We start from the raw sequence: 20,797 nt of genomic DNA on the forward strand, positions 1-20,797 counted from the left end.
GTTTTTTTTATTATTATAATTTTTTATTTAACCTTTATTTATCCAGATTTACCTCCTAATCCTGACTGAGATGAATTGAGGATGCTTTAAGATTGTCTATTCAATTTCTCACCAGCAGGCATTTTCTCTGGCCGTGGACTCGGAGTTGACAGATCTGAAATGTCTCTGCCTGTATTCATCTGTCAGTTAATGACATTGACTGAGTTAAATCCTCTGTGGGACTTTCTGCCACTTCAGAAATTGTTGTATCAGTGTATCATAATCTACATTTAAAAGTGACTGAAAATTAATATCATTCAATGAAAGAAACAGTTTTTGATACACATTATAACACAATGAGTTCTTCTGTCACTAGATCTGGGTTCCAATAGTATTCTAAATCATTTCAAATACTTTGCTGCGCTTGATTGTGTTTGGCTAGCGCAAACAATCAAAATAAAATGCTCAAAATATTTGAAAAAAAAAAAAGTTGAATACCTTTTCGACCCTTGTCTGTTATTCCACTCACCTCCGTGTGTATTTTAATCCATCCTGTCACCATCTCCCTAACCTAACACATGGAGACGATCCCAGCACTTTATGGTGTTTTAACACCTCAAAGCAGATAGGCTGCAGCTGCATCAGTATCTGCATGCGATGCTCCCATCACACAGCGAGAGTTCATAACTGATCCACGTGGGCCATTTACATGCCAGGGTCTGTGGGACATGGCCGCTAAGTGGTTCTGCTGATAAGGAACCAGATGCCTTTCCCCAGAGTGTTCTACATGTGTGAGTGAGTGAGTGGTGCTGCTGACCCCTGGGGGCCGCGTCTCAATCCAGAAACCTTGTTCCCTTCCCTCTTATCATCTGCGCTCATTTCACACACTACGACTATGCCTTCACAGATCTGATAGGACTGGGTAGGTGTAAGCAACACGGTGATGACCAGTTGGAGCTGTAGCTTACACCTATCCAGTTGACTTAGAGATCTGTGAAGGGCCGTGGACGAGGGTAGATGAGAGGGAAGGTAACAACTCCCTGGAATAAAACCCTGCCTGTCGTGTCTGTGCTATCCTGAGCAGTGTGCCTGGGACTCCTGGCTTCCTCCTCTCTTCTCCACCTCTCCTCTCCTCTCCTCTCCTCTCCTCTCCTCTCCTCTCCTCTCCTCTCCTCTCCTCTCCTCTCCTCTCTCTGATGGCGGTGGAGTCTGATTTAGTTGCTGTAGTAAGGCCAGGAGGTCAAACGGCTGTCACGCAGGCCTCCTTGCTTTCACCCACCCCTCCCCCCACCACACACACACACACACACACACACACACACACACACACACACACACACACACACACACACACACACACACACACACACACACAAGCTAGCCATCGACACACAGCTGTTCAGGGAGGATTTACAGCCAGGACAGTGACAGCGCTCAATCAGTGTGCAGTAAACGCGGGCCTGGGGAGATTGAGCATTAAGTAAGGTAGTGACAGGACACTGGGAGTGGATCAATGGCTGAGAGGGGCACTGAAAACCCTAATCCTGTCTCTTATAACAGACCATAGAACTATAGAACCCTAATCCTGTCTCTCATAACAGACCGTAGAACTATAGAACCCTAATCCTAGAATTTAGAACACTAAGCCTGTCTCTTCATCTCTCATACCAGACTCGCTACATCTGAGAACCCTAATCCTGACCAAATTCAAATTCAAACAACCTTATTTTTTCCCTTGGGGCAATTCCTAACTCAATTCCAGACTCTAGAACTGAACTGTAGTCAATTTCTCTTACGCCTGGCACTTACAACTGTAACCCTGTCTCCCTAGACACTCTGGGTCTGGCTCTTATACCAGACCCAGGTACTAAAATCTGTTATTTTTTTCATTTCTGCAGTTGAGGTCCCTCCAGCATTTGAATTAAGGGCATACTTTAAAAAGTAAAAGAAAAGAGAAAAGTAAGAGAAGAGTAAAGTAAAAGATTTGAAACCAATGCAGGCATTTTTGTATTTGATTAATTCTGTTGTGATGTAATTATGTATGTTATTGTTGCATGCTTTTGAAATGACATAGGCTTTATTGACAAATGGGTGTGTGTAACAAAAGTGTGAGGCACTACGGTCTTATTTCATGGCCAGTCTTCCAAGTTTCCTTTTTTTAGTGCAACACAAGTCATTAACAGCAGCAACCCTACAATATAAACCCACACAACAACTCTCTCCCCTTCCAATACACCAGCAGCCACTGTACGGGACCATTAAAATGCTGTACACAGAGATTTATAAATTAGGCAATTTCCTTGATTATCGCAATCATTTACAAAATTGATTGGTTGAGTGAGCCATGGACAGATGTGAGCGGTGCTATTGACAGAGTTCACCTCCGTAATAAACAGAGCGCCACGCATAGCGTGAGATGTCATTACGCTGGAGGGGTGAGGGGTGGGGGAGGACGGGGGTTGTTGGGTGGGTGGGGGGGGGGGGGGGAGACACCACACAGGGGGAGACACCACAAGGTCACTTTTGCTGAGGGATTCATAATGGAGGAGCTGATGATGATGGGTTGACATGGAGAGCATGTGGAGGATGCTGCTGAAGGGCAGGGGAGGCTGGTGGAGGTAGAAATCTGGGGGTTTATTGTGATGCGTTTGATACCATTCTTTATTCCATTCCATGCATGAGGAGAGGAGAGGAGAGGAGAAGAGAGGAGAGGAGAGGGGAGGGGAGGAGAGGAGAGGAGAGGAGAGGGGAGGGGAGGGGAGAGGAGAGGAGAGGAGGGGAGGGTAGGGGAGAGGGTAGGGGAGGAAGGGGAGGAGAGGAGAGGAGAGGAGAGGAGAGGGGAGAGGAGAGGAGAGGAGAGGAGAGGAGAGGAGAGGAGAGGTGAGGTGAGGTGAGGTGAGGTGAGGAGAAGAGAAGGGGGCTGAGATGCTACCATATAAATCACCTTTATAGAGTGTTTACAGTCATTCTTACTTAGAAGGCCTGTTTCCAACCTGCCCCTGTGTGTAGATTACAGCACAATGATGGCTATCAATCTGAGAGGGGTTTCTGGAACGCTCTGTCGTATATCACTGTGGGAGGAGGGGGTCAGGGGATTCCCATGTGTGTCACAATGTGCCTTAGGTCTCACTTAATATGGTCTAGCATCATAGGGTCTACCTTTGTAAGGTCTAGCATCATAGGGTCTAGCTTCATAAGGTCTTGCTTCATAAGGTCTAGCTTTATAAGGACTAGCTTCATAAGGTATATAGCTTCATAAGGGCTGGCTTCGTAAGATCTAGCTTCATAAGGTCTCTAGCTTCATAAGGACTAACTTCAGAAGGTCTAGGTTTTTAAGGTCCAGCTTCATAGGCTCTATAGTTTCATAAGGTCTACAGTAGCTTCATAAGGTCTAGCTTCATAAGCACGAGCTTCATAAGGTCTAGCTTCATAAGTTCTAGCTTCATAAGGTCTAGCTTCATAAGTTCTAGCTTCATAAGGTCTAGCTTCATAAGGTCTAGCTTCATAAGGTCTAGCTTCATAAGTTCTAGCTTCATAAGGTCTAGCTTCATAAGTTCTAGCTTCATAAGGTCTAGCTTCATAAGGTCTCTAGCTTCAAGAGAATTCCTAAAGCTGTGATTGTGTGAGGTACGTGCGTGATGCAGAATGCGTTACGATATGTTCGGCCATGTGCTGTGTAAGATCAACTGACACACAAGAGCCTGTGTAAAAAGAGAAGGGTATACACTTATCCATAGACAGTCAAAGCTGTCATTTCTTACACTTTCCTGCAACATTGTTATGTTTTGAATCCAAGCACACAGAAAGCAAATGGGACAAGCGTTTTCCTACTGACAAGCATGTGTTTGTAATCGGACTAATGTAACAACTTAGAACAACATGACCTCGGCTGAGACACCGCAACCCTGATAGGCTAGCCGGCTGGGGGCCAGATCACTCCATCATACTCAGAAAGAGGAGAGAAAAACCATCCCCCTCATAAATATATGTGGACACTGCAGAAGGCAGAGAGACCAAAAAATATCAACATAAATATCAGAACTATAAACATCCCTTGCTGTTGACCAGCTGGAACAAAGGAAAGACGAAAAAAAGAAAAAAGGGAGGAGAAGAAAAAAAAACAGATTTAACAGCGAAAATATTTCTTGGAGATACAAAGACAGGAGGAGATTGTTTCTTTCTAGGTTGGGTGAGATGGGAGTTGGGGGAGGGGAGAGGGGTTTGAGGAGAGGGGTTTGAGGAGAGGGGAGAGGAGTTTGAGAAGAATGGTTTGGGGAGAGGATAGAGATAGAGATAGAGAGAGAGAGAGAGACAGACAGAGAGAGAAATAGAGAGAGACAGAGAGAGAGAGAGAGAGAGAGTCAGAGAGACAGAGAGAGAAATAGAGAGAGACAGAGAGAGATAGAGAGAGAGAGAGTGAGAGTCAGAGAGACAGAGAGAGAAATAGAGAGAGACAGAGAGAGATAGAGAGAGAGGGGCCCTGTCCTCAGCAGGGCGCCGTGGTAACGCTCCAGCATCAAAGTGTGTGGATCAGAGGAGTGGGCCCGGCAGCTCCCCAGGATGGGCCAGCAGGATGAATGGACTGTCAGGAGTTTTTCAACTGGACACATTTCTCGTCTGTGTGTCCTGTTTGTCCTGTTGGGCTTGGGCAGTGAAGGGTTCAGTGGCTTCAGCGGGGGTTTCAGCAGGCTGGCTCGGTCTGGATGGCTGTCTGGCTGTCTGGCTGGCTGTCTGGCTGGCCGGCTGGCTCTGATCACAAGCCAGGGGCTGATGAGGCCCTGCTTGGCTTCCCTGGGTCAGCGGCCAGGGGGATCTGCAGGAATACAGTAGAGATGTGTGCTTGGAAACGCTCCATTGGAATATAGACTGTATTGGTTGTTGTAATGCAATGTTTTTTAAGACACAGAATTGCCATGTTTTTTGGCACATTTTGAGGCACTAAATCCCTTACCTAGGTATTTGTTTAAATCTACGAATTCATTACATTATAGAATAGAGTTAAGATAGCAATTTGTGTTTTCAAGTGCTAACAATTTAGTCGAAATGATGCCTTCAATCCAACAATTTTACAAAGATTTTTGCATTTTCTATAATCATATTCACAATCATTCTCAACACCAAACTGTACTGTAACTATATAGCACTATACAATAATGTCTCATCTGGTCTTGTGAAGATGGATGTGGTGAGGTGGTCATTTAGATACAGCAGTAGTGGTAGTCGTGGTAACCCTGCCCTGCCCAGTCCTGCTGTAACAGAACACTCCAGTGTAAGCTGTGTCCACAACACTCTATCATACTGTCACTGCCTGAGGGGTTCACTAGAGAGGACATGAGGAGAGGCAAGGAGTGGAGGGGAGGAGAGGGGGAGAGGAGAGCAGGGGAGAGGAGATGAAGGGAGGGGAGGGGAGGAGAGGAGAGGAGAGGAGAGGAGAGAGGGATAAGGACAGGGACAGAGAGGAGGAGAGTAACGACAAACTAGATGTCAGAGGTTATGCTGGGGGTTACCAGGGTGATGAAATCTCATCCTTTCAGCTGGTGGCTATCCTGGTCGTCACGGTGACAAGGCTCGGATGTCTCTGTGCTCCGCTGCATGGTGGATACACACAGACAGATAAAGCTGTTTTACACTTCTGAAGGCCAGGCCGCTGTTGCAAGGCTGTTAGGGGGCCATGATCGCTGCTGCTGACAAACATGTCCTCCGTCCACCAGAAGAAATATATATTTTTTCCCAGAAATTGTTTTGTTGTCGTAAGCCATCTGTCACTATTGTGTTTGTTCTTGAATGCATTGGCAGTTATAACCATCAAGATAGAACAGTTATCTTTCAACAGATAGAATTGTTCTATATCTAGGGTCATAACACCCCTAACTCCATAGCCCACTGACCTAAAGCTGAGACATTATCTGGGGGAGCTAACGCAAGTCTTCAGGTCTTAGGCAAGGTTACTAATCAGCTGTGTTACACAGGCTATTTCAATAAATGTTGTTGTCATTAAGAGTCACAGGGATGCATTTCCAAAGCACACTTACTGTACTGTGAAGGACCTAAACATTATTCCTCTTTAACAGCTCTCCCTCCGTCCGTCCGTCCCTCCCTCCCTCCCTCCCTCCCTCTCTCCCTTCCATTGCCTTCCAGATCTACGACCAGGAGGGGACGTTACAGCACTTTATAGACGGCAACGAGCCCAGCAAGTCCAGCTGGATGAGATATATCCGCTGTGCACGGCACTGTGGCGAGCAGAACATGATGGTCGTACAGTACAGGTAAATACTGTCTGATAGTACAGTACAGGTAAATACTGTCTGATACTACAGTACAGGTAAATACTGTCTGGTACTAATACTGTTTAATACTACAGTACAGGTAAATACTGTCTGATAGTACAGTACAGGTAAATACTGTTTAATACTACAGTACAGGTAAATACTGTCAGGTACTAATACGGTTTAATACTACAGTACAGGTAAATACTGTCTGATACTACAGTACAGGTAAATACTGTTTAATACTACAGTACAGGTAAATACTGTCTGGTACTAATACTGTTTAATACTACAGTACAGGGAAATACTGTCTGATACTACAGTACGGGTAAATACTGTTTAATACTACAGTACAGGTAAATACTGTCTGGTACTAATATTGTTTAATACTACAGTACAGGGAAATACTGTCTGATACTACAGTACAGGTAAATACTGTTTAATACTACAGTACAGGTAAATACTGTCTGGTACTACAGTACAGGTAAATACTGTCTGATACTACAGTACAGGTGCATACTGTCTGATACTACAGACATACCATCTGAAACTAATACTGGCTAATACTACAGTAATACTATATGATACTACAGGTAAATACTGTCTGATACTAATACTGTCCAATATTACAGTAATACTGGCTAATACTACAGTAATACTATATAATACTACATGTTAATACTGTTAACATGATGGTCGTACAGTACAGGTAAAATAAATACACTTTATACAACATTACAGGTAAAAACTGTGCGATGGTCTCATGGTAGGCATACAGGTACATTCTGTAGAATATGATGGTGTCATGCTAGGCCAGGTAAAGACTGATGGACGACTTGATGGTGATGTAGCACAGACGAAACGTGCGCTCAAGACTCCAGTTGTAACTGTAACTAGCTGTCCTATAGGCACGCTAACACAGACAGTCCTATACACCACAATATGTAGGGATGTGTGTCCTCCACAGGCTCTCAGCTGGTTTGAATTCCTCATGTTATGATTTGCAATATCTAAATGGAATTCTCTTCAAAGCACCTAGTGATTGATCGACCCTGGGACAGCGGTATTGTTTTTGCTCCGACAGTAACATCTACTGGCATGTGCTTCACTTCACTGCGCCCCCCACCATCTCATCCCCCCCACCCCCCAAACCATCCCCCACCCACCCCACCAACCTCCTCCCCCAGCTCCGCGCAGCGCTGGGACGTCCCGCAGTCGTCTTTATGACTCATCCAACCACAATACTAAATACATGTCAGCAAGGGAAATATTATCCAAAACGCAAAAAAATGCCTTTGATGTACTTGCTCTCTCTCCTCTCTCTCTCTCTCTCTCTCTCTCTCTCTCTCTCTCTCTCTGAGCTGTGTGTGTGTGTGTGTGTGTGTGTGTGTGTGTGTGTGTGTGTGTGTGTGTGTGTGTGTGTGTATGAGGGGTTTGAAGGCTCAGGGCAGGGCATGTAAAAGATGGTATACATTTACACTCTATAAGTGCGCTGGACCACCCATCGCTCAGAAAACAGCCTTCTCTCAGCAGCCCACTGAGTCATGCAGTCCCACTCCATTTATTTGTGTGCTGCAGTGTTTATGTTAACTGAGGCCAAACTGAGAGACGGAACGTTACAAGGGTATAAAATACATGGTATACTTGCTGTTTTTGTATAAATACAACACGGGTATACAGTCCTGGTGTGGTTTTTTTCAGGTTATAAGATGTGTTAGATTTATGGGCTTGTCGTTGCTTTATTTTTACGTGGCAGTGGAAAGAATTAATAAAATTCACAGGCTTCAGCGACTCTCAGAGACCAAAGGAACATTTTTTGTCAAAATGTTTAAAGATAATGTGTGTTTTTTAAACTTTGTTATTGCTGATATGTCTTGAAATATATGATGGCGGTTATGTTGTGCTAATGTAGCAAACATCTGGAATTTCAGCATGAGGGCTCTTGAAAGACGCCAAAGACATGTACAGTAGTTGGAGGAATAACAGCTGAAAATAACACATGAACATTCTGCAGGTTCATGTACTGTGGAGCTCTGTCTTACCACCGCCAGGAGTTAGTTACTCTGGAACGACAAACTACTGCAGTGAACCTTTCCCTTTCATCAAAATGTGTACAGTCCTTTATTTTGTGTCTGCCTCATTAAATAAGGCTAATGCCCGAAACTTTAGCTCAGCAGGCTAACGCAGCCAGGTTTGAACCATCTCCGTTATGTCTACTTCATTACATAAGCATTACCTCACGGCTGACATGTTTTCCCTTGTAAAACCTCAGTCTCACACACTGCAGCAGAGAGTTTTTCAACTCCGCTAAAGTGGAAATAGTATCTGATACATGTTCCTGATTACATAGCCGGTCACACGCGAAACAAGTCTCGTTGAGCGCCTCTAATCAGTTTTGTTTTGCATTCTATTGTCCGACATCGTTTGTTCATGAATCTTGATATAGTGCTGTTGATGGTGTAATGTATCATGCTACCATGCTATAGTCTCATAGCCCTGCCCTGTTCTCTGTCCTCGCCAGGTTGTGTATATTCTACCGAGCGTGCATGGACATCCCCAGAGGAACAGAGCTCCTCGTCTGGTATAACGACAGCTACACCTCCTTCTTTGGCATCCCCCTACAGTGCATCGCACAGGACGAAAACTGTAAGCACCGCTTCTCTTCTCTTCTCTTCTCTTCTCTTCTCTTCTCTTCTCTTCTCTTCTCTTCTCTTCTCTTCTCTCTCTCTCTCTCTTCTCTCTCTCTCCCTTCTCATTTCCTTAGTACCCCTGCCACACACTGTTCCTCTCATGCTCTTCCTTCCCTCTGGCGGTCTCTTAACTGCTCTCGTTCCTTGTTCCCCTGAATATTCTAAAGCTCAGATGTTTTGTTTGATATGACTTTCAGCCATCTTATTTTTTTTTCCGAACTCAACTAATTTCTTCCATCATCGTTCTGTCTCAATTACCTTGCACAGGGGAGACCAAACAAACATACAGCGTAACGTATAGTGGTTTGGTGAACCACAGACCTAAAGACTAGTGTTAGCTGCCTGAGTTATTGGCTAGACTTCAGCTTAGCAGGCAAACACAGTCTTATGGCGTGCAGGCTTCCTGGGCAGTCCTACATAGTCTACTCTATTAAAGGCCTTTTGCTTGGAGATAAAGTTGATGTCTCTATTTCTCGAAAACAATAGGCAGCGATCCACTCACAACCATGAACAGATTTCGGTGTAATTCTATTAGGGAAACATGACTAAAACTATGTTACTGGCATAATGTCACTAAGCCACAAAAGCAGTAATACAAATAGTGCACTCTCAAATGTACTTTACGCCTGATTTATCTGTCTGAGCTAACCAAACCCAGCCAGTGAAAACAGGAGGGAAAATTCTCTTTCTCATAATGAAGCACAAAAAAACGCAAATGACGCAATGTTGATCCTCAGCAGCTATTTTCAATTTTCAACAAAGTTTTCCCAGCTCATGGAAGAGACAAAAGGTTTATTGAGACAATAGTGTTTTCGTTCCCGCAGATATTGGTGAGGCACTTCTTTAACACGTTTAGTCGGCCGGTAAGAAGCGTTTGGGACAATGAATGAGTATTTTCAGTGTAAACCAGGGCTCTGCCCCCATACTGTTCAGTCTGGTGTCTTTGGATCGGGTCGACCAGTGGAGGTCTTGGACTCAGGACAAGGCCTGACAGTTCACTGTTTACAGTTTCAACATTTTATTACTTCAGTCTCGTCAGACTCCCTGTTTAGACAAGTGCCTTTTTCATATAAACTGTTTTCCAAAGTGTACAGTATATAAGTTTGATAGATACAGTAGTGTAACCTAAAACGTGGCGAAGAATGGAGAGAGGAGAGAGCAGAGTGTGATCTCCTCGATCATCAGCAGATTCAGCATAAATAAATCAATGACTCCTTGCATAAAGCCTTCTTAAAGGAGACTCGACCCATAACAGATGCTGAGCTGATGGTGATTGCACATTAACCTGGCTACCCTCATACAACCTATTGTAGGTAGCAGCTAGCAGCTGGCTAAGCAGAGCCATAGTGTGTTAATAGAAACTGACTGCTGCTGAATGAGTGAGGTAGCGTGAGTTTGTCCTGTTAAATAGACTATCATTGGCCACTGCCCCGGGAGGCTGGGGGAGGTAGAAATTGGAGGACAGGCTCATTGTAATGTATGGAATTCATTGTAATGCATGCACAAATGTTTGATACCATTCCTCATTCCGTTCCATGCATTACAATGAGCCTGTCCTCCGATTTCTACCTCCACCAGCCTCCCCTGGTCAATGCCCTCTTCTACAGTAGGCTATGTACAGCTTAAGTCCCACTTCTCTGCAATGTTTACATACATTTCCAAAAGTTAGCTTCAATCACACTTCCTTAGCTTGAGGCTCAACAGTCTTCTTAAGATCTTACAAAAAAAAAAAAAAAAAAAACTCGGCCCAGAAATACGATTTCAGTTTTTATTACATAAAAACCCATCCCGTTTATGAAATAAGAAAGGCTTAGCCTCAGTCCCACATGTATCACGTTACAGTTTGGTAAATGTGTGTTTTTGTACACAGCATGTTACAATGCGGGGAAGGAGGGATGTGGTTTGTCTAGAGATGACTTATTACGGCCTCAACGTAGTCAGAGATCACGGAGCATCATCATATGGTTCTTGTAACAACAATGAGAAGATTCTAGAATCAAGCTGTTTATGTTCAGAATGCAGAGAGACTCCAGTGGTCTGTTGTCGCAGATCCAGTAGCTACACAGAGAATAGAACTCATCTGTGCTGTTGTGCTTAGGTCATGATCTGACTCTGAACAAACACACACACACACACACACACACACACAGAAAAATATTAATGAAACACTTAACGACTCTGATTCAAACAGCCAAGACAAGAGAGAATGGAATATAATAGAATAGAATAATGTAATAACTTTATTGTCCGATAAACGATGAACAATTATTCTTGGCTTCACCTTTAAGATACTACAAACCAGGAATCACTGTGCATACATGAAATATTCCACACATGCATTTGAATAACATACTTATTATATCGTTAGAATTAGATACAGTACAGTAGGTGATTTTGGTCTATAATGTTTGTAGCTAAAACGAATGGAGAATTTTCAGGAGATGTAATACGTCATACGTCAATACCTGCCATGGAGATCTTATAAATGGCATCATTATCTCAACGCAATGTTATTATGAGATCAATTCACCCTGTTGCCGACGGCGCCTGGCAGAGGTGAGATGGTGAAAGATAAGCGCCGTTTATGTCGTTTATGTCGTTTATGTCATTTTTTTGTCGTTTATGATGTGTACAGTTATTCTGTTCACTGTAAAACATCAAAACCTCAAATGTCTGGATGAAATTAGGGGCGCATGTACAGTACGGCAGGCACAGAGTTTATCCTGGTTAAGACTTGTGGTCAGGAAAAACTTCTGGCTCTGCTTATAGGAGTTATCTACTTCTGCAATGTAAATCAACGAATTGACTCAGGGCAAGGGAGTAGACAAATGTTATTTTAAATTAACTATTGTATGTTATACCAGCTACGCTAGCTATATACAGTACCCACATCACATACAGTGCTACTTGAAAGTTTGTGAGCCCTACAGGGATGGTCATTATTTTTGTATAAAATATTAAAATGAACTTAAAATGAACTTAAAATCTTTATCTAAACCCCAATTCATAATAAAGGACACAAACCAAAAAAAAAAGATATTTTTCATTGTTTATTTAACGAAAGTGGTTTATTTAACAAAAACTGAGATTTCATGTGTGCAAAAATATGGGAACCTCTTCAGTCAATAGCTTGTGGCACCTTCATTTGCAGCGATAACTTGGAGTAAACATCTCGTATAGCCACTAATCAGTCTCTGACATCTGTTTTGAGGGATTTTTGCCCACTCCTCCTTACAGAACTCAGCCAATTGAGTAAGGTTTGAAGGGTGTCTGGCATGTACTGCCCACTTCAGGTCCTGCCACAGCATCTCGATTGGATTTAGGTCAGAACTTTGACTTGGCCAATCGAAAACACAAATCTTCTTTCTCCTGAGCCATTCTTTGGTAGATTTGAATGCTTTGGGTCGTTGTCTTGTTGGAAGACCCATTTTCAGCCCAGCTTTAGCTCCTTGACTGATGGCTGGACGTTCTGTTCTGATCTCCTGGAACCTCAGGGTTCCCTTAATGATGTGGAGTCATCCAGGTCCAGAGGAGGAAAAGCAGCCCCAGATCTTGACATTCCCACCACCATGCTTGACTGTTGGGATACGATTCTTTTGGTGGTAGGCAGTGTTAGGTGACCAAAAAGGTCAATTTTGGATTCATCTGTCCAGAACTTCAAGAAACTCATCTGTCCACAGACTTCAAGAAACCTTCAGGCTTGTCCAGGTGGTGAAGTTAAGACGGGCAGTTTGGTTCTTTTTTAACAATGGAGGCCTCTTTCTAGCAACCCTCCCATGAATGCCATTTTGATTCAGTGTCCTTCTTATTGTTGAAGCATGCACAGTTACCTGAGATGCAGCAAGGGAGGTCTGCAGATCTCTAGATGTTATGTTTGGGTTGGCTTATACCTGATTTATTATTTTTCTTGTAGCTCTTGAGGATATTTTGGAAGGGCGTCCACTTCTAGGCCGAGTTGCTGTCATGTTAAATGCTCTCCATTTGTAAATGATTTGCCTCACAGTGGACTGATGGAGCTCAAATCTTGTTGAGATGATTTTATAGCCTTCCCCAGACTGCTCTCACTACCCCCTTCCTGATGTCCTCTGAGATCTCCTTTCATCTCGGCATGGTGTGTTTTGCATTCACCTGTATGGGTAACACAAAACTGACCAAGTTTCTTATGTCTGAGTCCCGCCCAAACTCTTTCCTAAAGATCTCTCCTTTGATTGGTTCATTTGGTACCCAATTATTTACCCACCTGATTCTACTTACCTGCTTGATTTAACCAATGCAATGGGATTCACTTATTTTTGCACCTGAACTAATTTCTTTATAATTTAGTTTTGCTACTACACGCATGATTTCCTTTAAACCAACATATGGAATTGGTAAATATAAACCTGTTATGTCAGATAAAAAAGACTGGTTCTGATTAAATAAAGATTTCATGGTAAAAACAAAAAAAATGTGTAATTGCACAAGGGGTTCACATAGGTTCAAGCAGCACTGTAGCTCACATTAACATGGTGTAATGTTCCATGGTTTTGTCTGATTTGTTCTGATCTTGTTTGTTTATGTGTTTTTCTGTTGCTTGTGTTTCTCTCCACCAGTGAATGTCCCAGCCACAGTAATGGAGGCTATGTCCAGACAGGAGACCCTGCAGCCCTTCAGTAAGACATCTAAAGGTTCCTCCTCTGTGTCTCTGCTACGCTCCATGGTGTTCCCCCACTCCCCCTGTTCCAGACCCTTCTCCCTGATGGACAAGGCCGGACACACAGACTCTGGCTACAACCAGTTGAGCTCCAAGAACCAGAGGGTCCTGGCCAGCCCCACCTCCACCTCCCAGCTCAGCACGGAGTTCAGCGACTGGCACCTGTGGAAGTGTGGCCAGTGCTTCAAGACCTTCACCCAGCGCATCCTGCTGCAGATGCACGTGTGCACTCAGAACCCTGACAGGTAACGGAACCATCCTTTGATACATAGGTATTCTATTCCATCCTTTTCTATTCGATTTGATTCTATTCCATTCTATTTGATTTGATTATATTCCATTCTATTGGAATCAGAACCCTGCCAGTTAACGCCTGTCATACGTATGATGTCATTAAAACCACAAGCACCATAGATAGATATCTTGATACCATAGATATCACAGATGCCATGATCGTTGTAGATAGCAATGTAACACAGAGAGCTGACATGATTCCCTATCCTAACTAGCAGACTTGCATACCTTTTCTAGACAGTGCATATCTATGTGAAGGTTCAGTAGCAGGCCCTGTGCTATCATAGACCATGTCGTGATGTACCGGAGACCCACGTTCTCTGAGCCATCTACGGTCTACTGTCAGTCTTATTTTTATAAGATTTTTCTAAAATCATTCATTTCTAAAAAGTTTGGAGTTTCCCCCGAGGTTTATTGCATAAGTAGATATGTGTCAAAAAATCTGCTTAGCTGAGCGTTTACAACACACTGAGATTTACGAGTTGTTTTCTTTAGACACAATGTATTGTTGTTTTTCAATAATTTGCGTGACCATTGGTTTGGTCATCCCCTGTCATGAGAGGTCTCAGGGTTCAAATACAGTGTGTAACATCTTCCAACTTAATTAAATACGGTCGGAGGATGTATTGGAAATTTTTGCTTAGCCCTATTTTTCTTGGGAGCATACAAACCTATAAATCAACTGCAGCTGTCGCCAGGAAATACCTTCCCTAACTGTGACACGCAGGAAAACAGATGCCACTTATTCAATAAACTAATATTCATACAGAAGAGAAATGTTACCGGGATACCCAGGAGTTGAAGTCAATGTGAGCGTTTGTCAATATTTAACTTTATGACCTGGAGTGGGGGTGCAGATAAAATTTAGCTGAACAAGGGAATCAGGATCTGTTGGTATCTGGATGCACTGGCTCTGAGCACCGGTAAATGACCCAATGCATCTGTTTAAAATGTTCTCTGCTGTGCTTTATGGCTCCTGGCTTATACATATTTATTGATGTTTAGTTTATATGTACATTTGGGGTGAAGATGAATTGTGGTTGTATATCAGCGGTGAAAAAAAATCCTTTTGGCCGATCTGTTTTTTGCTGACTGGTTTTCGCCGAGGAGTTCCTACTGTACGCAGGAGTGGCCCAGAAGTTGTTTTTTCTTTTCTTTTGGTCACTTCAGACGTATCCATCAATGTTGGAGGAATATAGTTATGATGATACAGACAGTCGATGAAGAGAAGAAGTCGGTTTTGTTTTGCTTGGCCACTCATATCTTTAATATTCCCTATAATCTCACATATACTCTAGGGTGGAAACCAAATTCGAGATCTCTGACATTTGCATAAATCTTGTCAATGGGAAATGCGCACGATGATTCAATTCACGCGGTCGGATCTCAAGTTACCATTCCACCCATATTACAGTACAACTTTCACACCAGATGCCTTCAAAGAGGTCCCTCCCCTGACCGTTACAGTATCACACATTACATGCACAGTACAGCTTGTACAGCATGTGCTTCATGTGAGATGTACAGTACAAACAGTGACTAATATGGCCTCCTACAGTACAAGGCATAGGTATCATGTTTGCTGTTTATTTTCAAATGAAAGGCGGGGGGGGTGTTAGTGCTCAGGTTGTGTTTTCTCTGTTCTTAGGGCGTCAAGGCCAGGGATCGCTCTGCAGAGAGTGGCTAATGGCAGAGAAGTGTTGGTGCATAGCACAGAAGGTCTTCTACCTCAGTAATTACGTTTATATACTCTTAATACAGCTGTGGTTGTCTAGTACTGTAACGTGTGTCTACTCTAATACAGTTATGGTTGTCTAGTGCTAATGTAGTACTACTGTTTACATAAGGTTATATTCTAATACAGCTATGGTTGTCTAGTACTGATGTAGTACTACTGTTTACATAAGGTTATATTCTAATACAGCTATGGTTGTCTAGTACTGATGTAGTACTACTGTTTACATAAGGTTATATTCTAATACAGCTATGGTTGTCTAGTACTGATGTAGTACTACTGTTTACATAAAGTTATATTCTAATACAGCTATGGTTGTCTAGTACTGATGTAGTACTACTGTTTACATAAGGTTATATTCTAATACAGTTATGGTTGTCTAGTGCTAATGTAGTACTACTGTTTACATAAGGTTATACTCTAATACAGCTATGGTTGTTTAGTACTGATGTAATGCAGTACTTCTGTTTGCTTCAAGTACTATATGTTTACACTCTCTGTGTTGTTATACGCTATTCTGCCCCCCTACAACCATGGTTGTCTAGTACTGTAACATTGATATACTCTAATACAGCTATGGTTGTCCAGTTCTGATGTAATGCAGTACTTCTGTTTACCTCAAGTACTATATGTTTACACTGTCGGTGTTGTTGTATTCTAATACGCAATGAACAGCCATGGTTGTTTAGTACTTTAACGTTTATCTACTTTAATACAGCTATGGTTTAGTACTTATGTAGTACTACCGTTTACCTGGAATACTATATTTTTACACTCTCAATGTTGTTGTACTCTAATACGCAATGAACAGCCATGGTTGTTTAGTACTAGTTTGTTTACTCCTGGTACTGTAGTGTGTGTTTAGTCCCTTAGTGTTGCTGACAGAGTTGAGGACATATGCTGTAATGTCAGTTTGGTTGTTAGGTTGTGGCTCTTAAGACATCTTTGACCACTTCTTCAAGAACAGACATTTTAATGTCCTCCTGTCCTGTTTATAACTCTCTTGAATTGACATCACACATGCACTACAGGTTTCACTACATTGATATTGTCTTATCTTCTCAGTTCAAGATGTTTTTTTGTTGTCACAAATTGACCCTAAAGATTTCCTATAACTTGTGTCGTATTCAATACGACCCTGGTCCTTGCAGTATTGACAGTGGATACTGGGGGTTATGATGAGGATGAAGAGAAACGTAATTATGTTGATTCGGCTAAACGTACCAGTATGTTCAATCCACTCGTTATGATGCTGTAGTTTCCGTTGAGTCATGTTTTGGAGAGCTGTCTGAAGTGGGAACAGTGGACACCATCACACAATAGCAGTGTGAACACAGACATCTCTATCACTGAACACTAGTTTAGTTTATCATCAACATATGACTAGCTTTACCTCATAAACTATAATCTAGCTATAATCTAACTCCTTAATTTGATTCAAAACCATAATTTTATATTGATATTATATTGATTGATTGATTGATTTGGTGTACAATGTAAAAGGTACAAATCCACATAACACATCAAAGTATTTTACAACACTTTTTTCCAATGTGGTCCTTGGTGGAAGACAAACAGGTTTATTATAATATTTTTAGTTTATAAAGAACATATGACTATGCTTCCCTCATAAACCGGTTTAACCTCCATGTGGTACAATGCCATTTGACTCTGATGACATTCTATTACCTCATCGTTTTGCTCTTTGCCGGTTTGATGACCGCAGTACCCTGATGAGACGCATTATCTCAACACTAGAATTTAATAGATTCATCGATACGTTCAAACTAAGACCTTTCAGTGAGTAGTGTAAATATTTTCCCACAGAGTGATTTTGTGAGTCATTGATTATGTATTGATGTGTTGAGGCATGTGATATATATCTCCTGTTCCAGCCCAGCCAGGGGTCATCTCCCTCTAACTACAGAGATGGACCAATCACAGAGCAGTAACTGGTAGATACAGAGAGACAAAGGGATTTACTTTGTATCGATATAATATCACTGTAATAAAATAATAGGTGTGTCTCATTAAGACATTGATCGTATAAACAGGGCTCAACTAACGTGAGTAAACAATATGATGCGATCGTTAAATGCAGAGATGTAGTCAGACGTCAAGCGAATTATCTGTTTAAGAGTTGCAATATAACTATTAGCATCATAGGAAATGTCTGCCCTTACGCCAGACCAGTTAAAACTCATTGATAGACTTCATTGTTATTTCATAAAATGGATAGATCAACCAAGCATGTGTGTGTGTGTGTGTGTGTGTGTGTGTGTTTGTGGTTGCGTAGCCCTGCAGAGGTTCCCTGTGTGTGTGTGTGTGTGTGTGTGTGTGTGTGTGTGTGTGTGTGTGTGTGTGTGTGTGTGTGTGTGTGTGTGTGTGCGCGTGTGCGTGCGTGCGTGTGTGTGTATGATGGAGGTGTTTATCTATGGGTCTCTCCCTGGCCTCAGTGCTGTAATAAACAATAACCTGACATTAATCACACACTGCTGCTCTAATAAATAATATCCACACATTAATCACCCTAAAGTATTCACAATCAATGCACCTTCTCATAGAAAAACCTCCAAATAAATGGGGCTCCGAGTCACTGAGGCATACTTTATAGAGCGGGACTGATAAATGAACACAACCCCCATGGAATTGCAGCTTTATGTGGAAAACTGCTTGTGAGAATTTTTCGATTATATTACACTATTTTTGTTCTTATTACTTGAGCTTTCCCCCAGTCCGCAGCACCGCTATTGGCTGTGATTCATGGTGCACACACTGTTTACCTATTTGTATCATCCTGTTTTCTTCAACCAAATAGGGGGAACCCCTCTCTGGACAGACTCTGCGTGTCCTGTGTCTTCATGTGTTGTTTTTAACTCTGAGTAGCAGCGTTCTAGCAACCAGAGCATCGAATTGATGTGATTATTGTCTTGTGTAATAATTGAGTAATAACTTCACCCTGAGAGCTCTCTCTCTCTTCTCTGTATACGAAGAATGTGATTGATAGAACAGTTGAATAGTTAATTAGTCTAATTACTGCTGTACAAGTGTTTCACTGTGGTCGATGATTATCAATAAATGTGTGATTTGTCATCAGACCCCTCTATGATGAATAGGGATCAGTAGGAGAATTAGCAACGAGCGTTCTAGAACAGAGCATTTATAGAACAGATAATTCTAGAACGGATCATTCTAGAACAGAGCATTCTAGAACAAATCAACAGGACAGACAGTAACAACAGAGAAAGAAACAGAGACACTCCACTGTGCCTACTGTTAGCTGTAACACTGTATTTTACTGTACTCTTTCCACTGCCATTTACACTGTTTATTTATTATTTGTAAATGTGTTTCACTTATGTAGTATTATACTATAGAATTAAATAGTAACAATGGATACTTTCTGGTACAGTACTTTAATGAAAATAACTATCTGGTACCAAAATTAGTAATGCCTAATAATGATGCTTGTTATAATTTATCTCAAGGAAACAAACAAGTAATAGAGATTGTATATTTTTAACCATGTAATGTCTAAGTGGTAATATCTGTATCATAAGATGAAGTGGGACCGTGTTAGCAGTCCATCCTGCTGTGTCTACCGTTAGCAGAGGGCTACATGCTCACACACATTGATAGATGGCAGAGTCATGAACTGGCCCACATTGTTGATGAGGGTCAGGCTGCCATGGTAACCAGAGTGGTGTGTGTGTGTGTGTGTGTGTGTGTGTGTGTGTGTGTGTGTGTGTGTGTGTGTGTGTGTGTGTGTGTGTGTGTGTGTGTGTGTGTGTGTGTGTGTGTGTGTGTGTGTGTGCGCGCGCTTCTGTGTGTGTGTGTCTGTGTGTGTGTGTGTGTGTTTTCCAGACCGTACCAGTGCGGCCACTGCTCCCAGTCCTTCTCCCAGCCGTCTGAGCTGCGGAACCATGTGGTGACCCACTCCAGCGACCGGCCCTTCAAGTGTGGCTACTGCGGCCGGGCGTTTGCCGGCGCCACCACGCTCAACAACCACATCCGCACACACACTGGGGAGAAGCCATTCAAGTAAGTAACAGTGAGTACCATCGCTTCCTACACACCATTACTGTGAATGTTGTTCATCTAACTAACTAACTTTAACCTCCCTGTCCCCCCACTTTGCCCATACAGACATATGAGCACCCAGTCTTTGTTAGATTACAGTATAGTTTTACAGTTTTACAGGATAGTGTCCCGCTCAGGGACAGAAGACACTCCTAGCGGTCACAATAGATCTGTCACCGTAGACCTGTCACCATAGATCTGTCACCATAGATCTGTCACCATAGATGTGTCACCATAGATGTGTCACCGTAGATGTGTCACCATAGATGTGTCACCATAGATCCGTAGATCTGTCACCATAGATCTGTCACCATAGATCTGTCACCATAGATGTGTCACCATTGATGTGTCACCGTAGATGTGTCACCATAAATCTGTCACCGTAGATCTGTCACCGTAGATTTGTCACCATAGATCTGTCATCGTAGATGTGTCACCGTAGATCTGTCACCGTAGATCTGTCACCATAGATCTGTCACCATAGATGTGTCACCATTGATGTGTCACCGTAGATGTGTCACCATAAATCTGTCACCGTAGATCTGTCACCGTAGATCTGTCACCATAGATCTGTCATCGTAGATGTGTCACCGTAGATCTGTCACCGTAGATCTGTCACCATAGATCTGTCATCATAGATGTGTCACCGTAGAACTGTCACCATAGATCTGTCACCATAGATCTGTCACCGTAGATCTGTCACCATAGATGTGTCATCATAGATGTGTCACCGTAGATGTGTCACCGTAGATGTGTCACCGTAGATGTGTCACCATAGATCTGTCACCGTAGATTGCTGAGCTGTAATTCCTCTACTGTACAGCATGTCAGGTTGCTATTTGACTACAGTGTAGTTTCAAATCAGGGGAGGCTGGTGGAGGTTTCTTTCATGAAGGCATGTGGTGGAGAATTTGAATGTGTGCGGACTCTATAAATTCTATACTGACTTTTATCAGCCCTGCACCCGTTGGAACAGTCACTGCGGAGGCTCTGCTATGAAGCATACATAGGCTGCTCTAATGCCTACATACAGAATTGCCCTATAACCTAGTCATGTCAT

The 20,797-nt window shown here is 42.6% G+C and overlaps 1 protein-coding gene across 1 annotated transcript in view; it reads left to right on the forward strand.

The window, feature by feature from the left end:
- prdm6 (PR domain containing 6) overlaps nt 1-20,797 on the forward strand; it is a gene marked incomplete at its 5' end in the record, with an annotated part of 31,094 nt that overhangs the window by 8,457 nt on the left and 1,840 nt on the right. The window contains 5 exons of the mRNA XM_083674182.1: nt 6,118-6,245; nt 8,767-8,891; nt 13,528-13,873; nt 15,571-15,654; nt 19,522-19,698. Of these exons, the coding sequence (XP_083530308.1) occupies nt 6,118-6,245; nt 8,767-8,891; nt 13,528-13,873; nt 15,571-15,654; nt 19,522-19,698 (860 nt within the window). The remainder of the gene's footprint in view (nt 1-6,117; nt 6,246-8,766; nt 8,892-13,527; nt 13,874-15,570; nt 15,655-19,521; nt 19,699-20,797) is intronic.

This window comes from Argentina silus (assembly GCF_951799395.1).
Source record: "Argentina silus genome assembly, chromosome: 7".
NCBI lineage: Eukaryota > Metazoa > Chordata > Actinopteri > Argentiniformes > Argentinidae > Argentina > Argentina silus.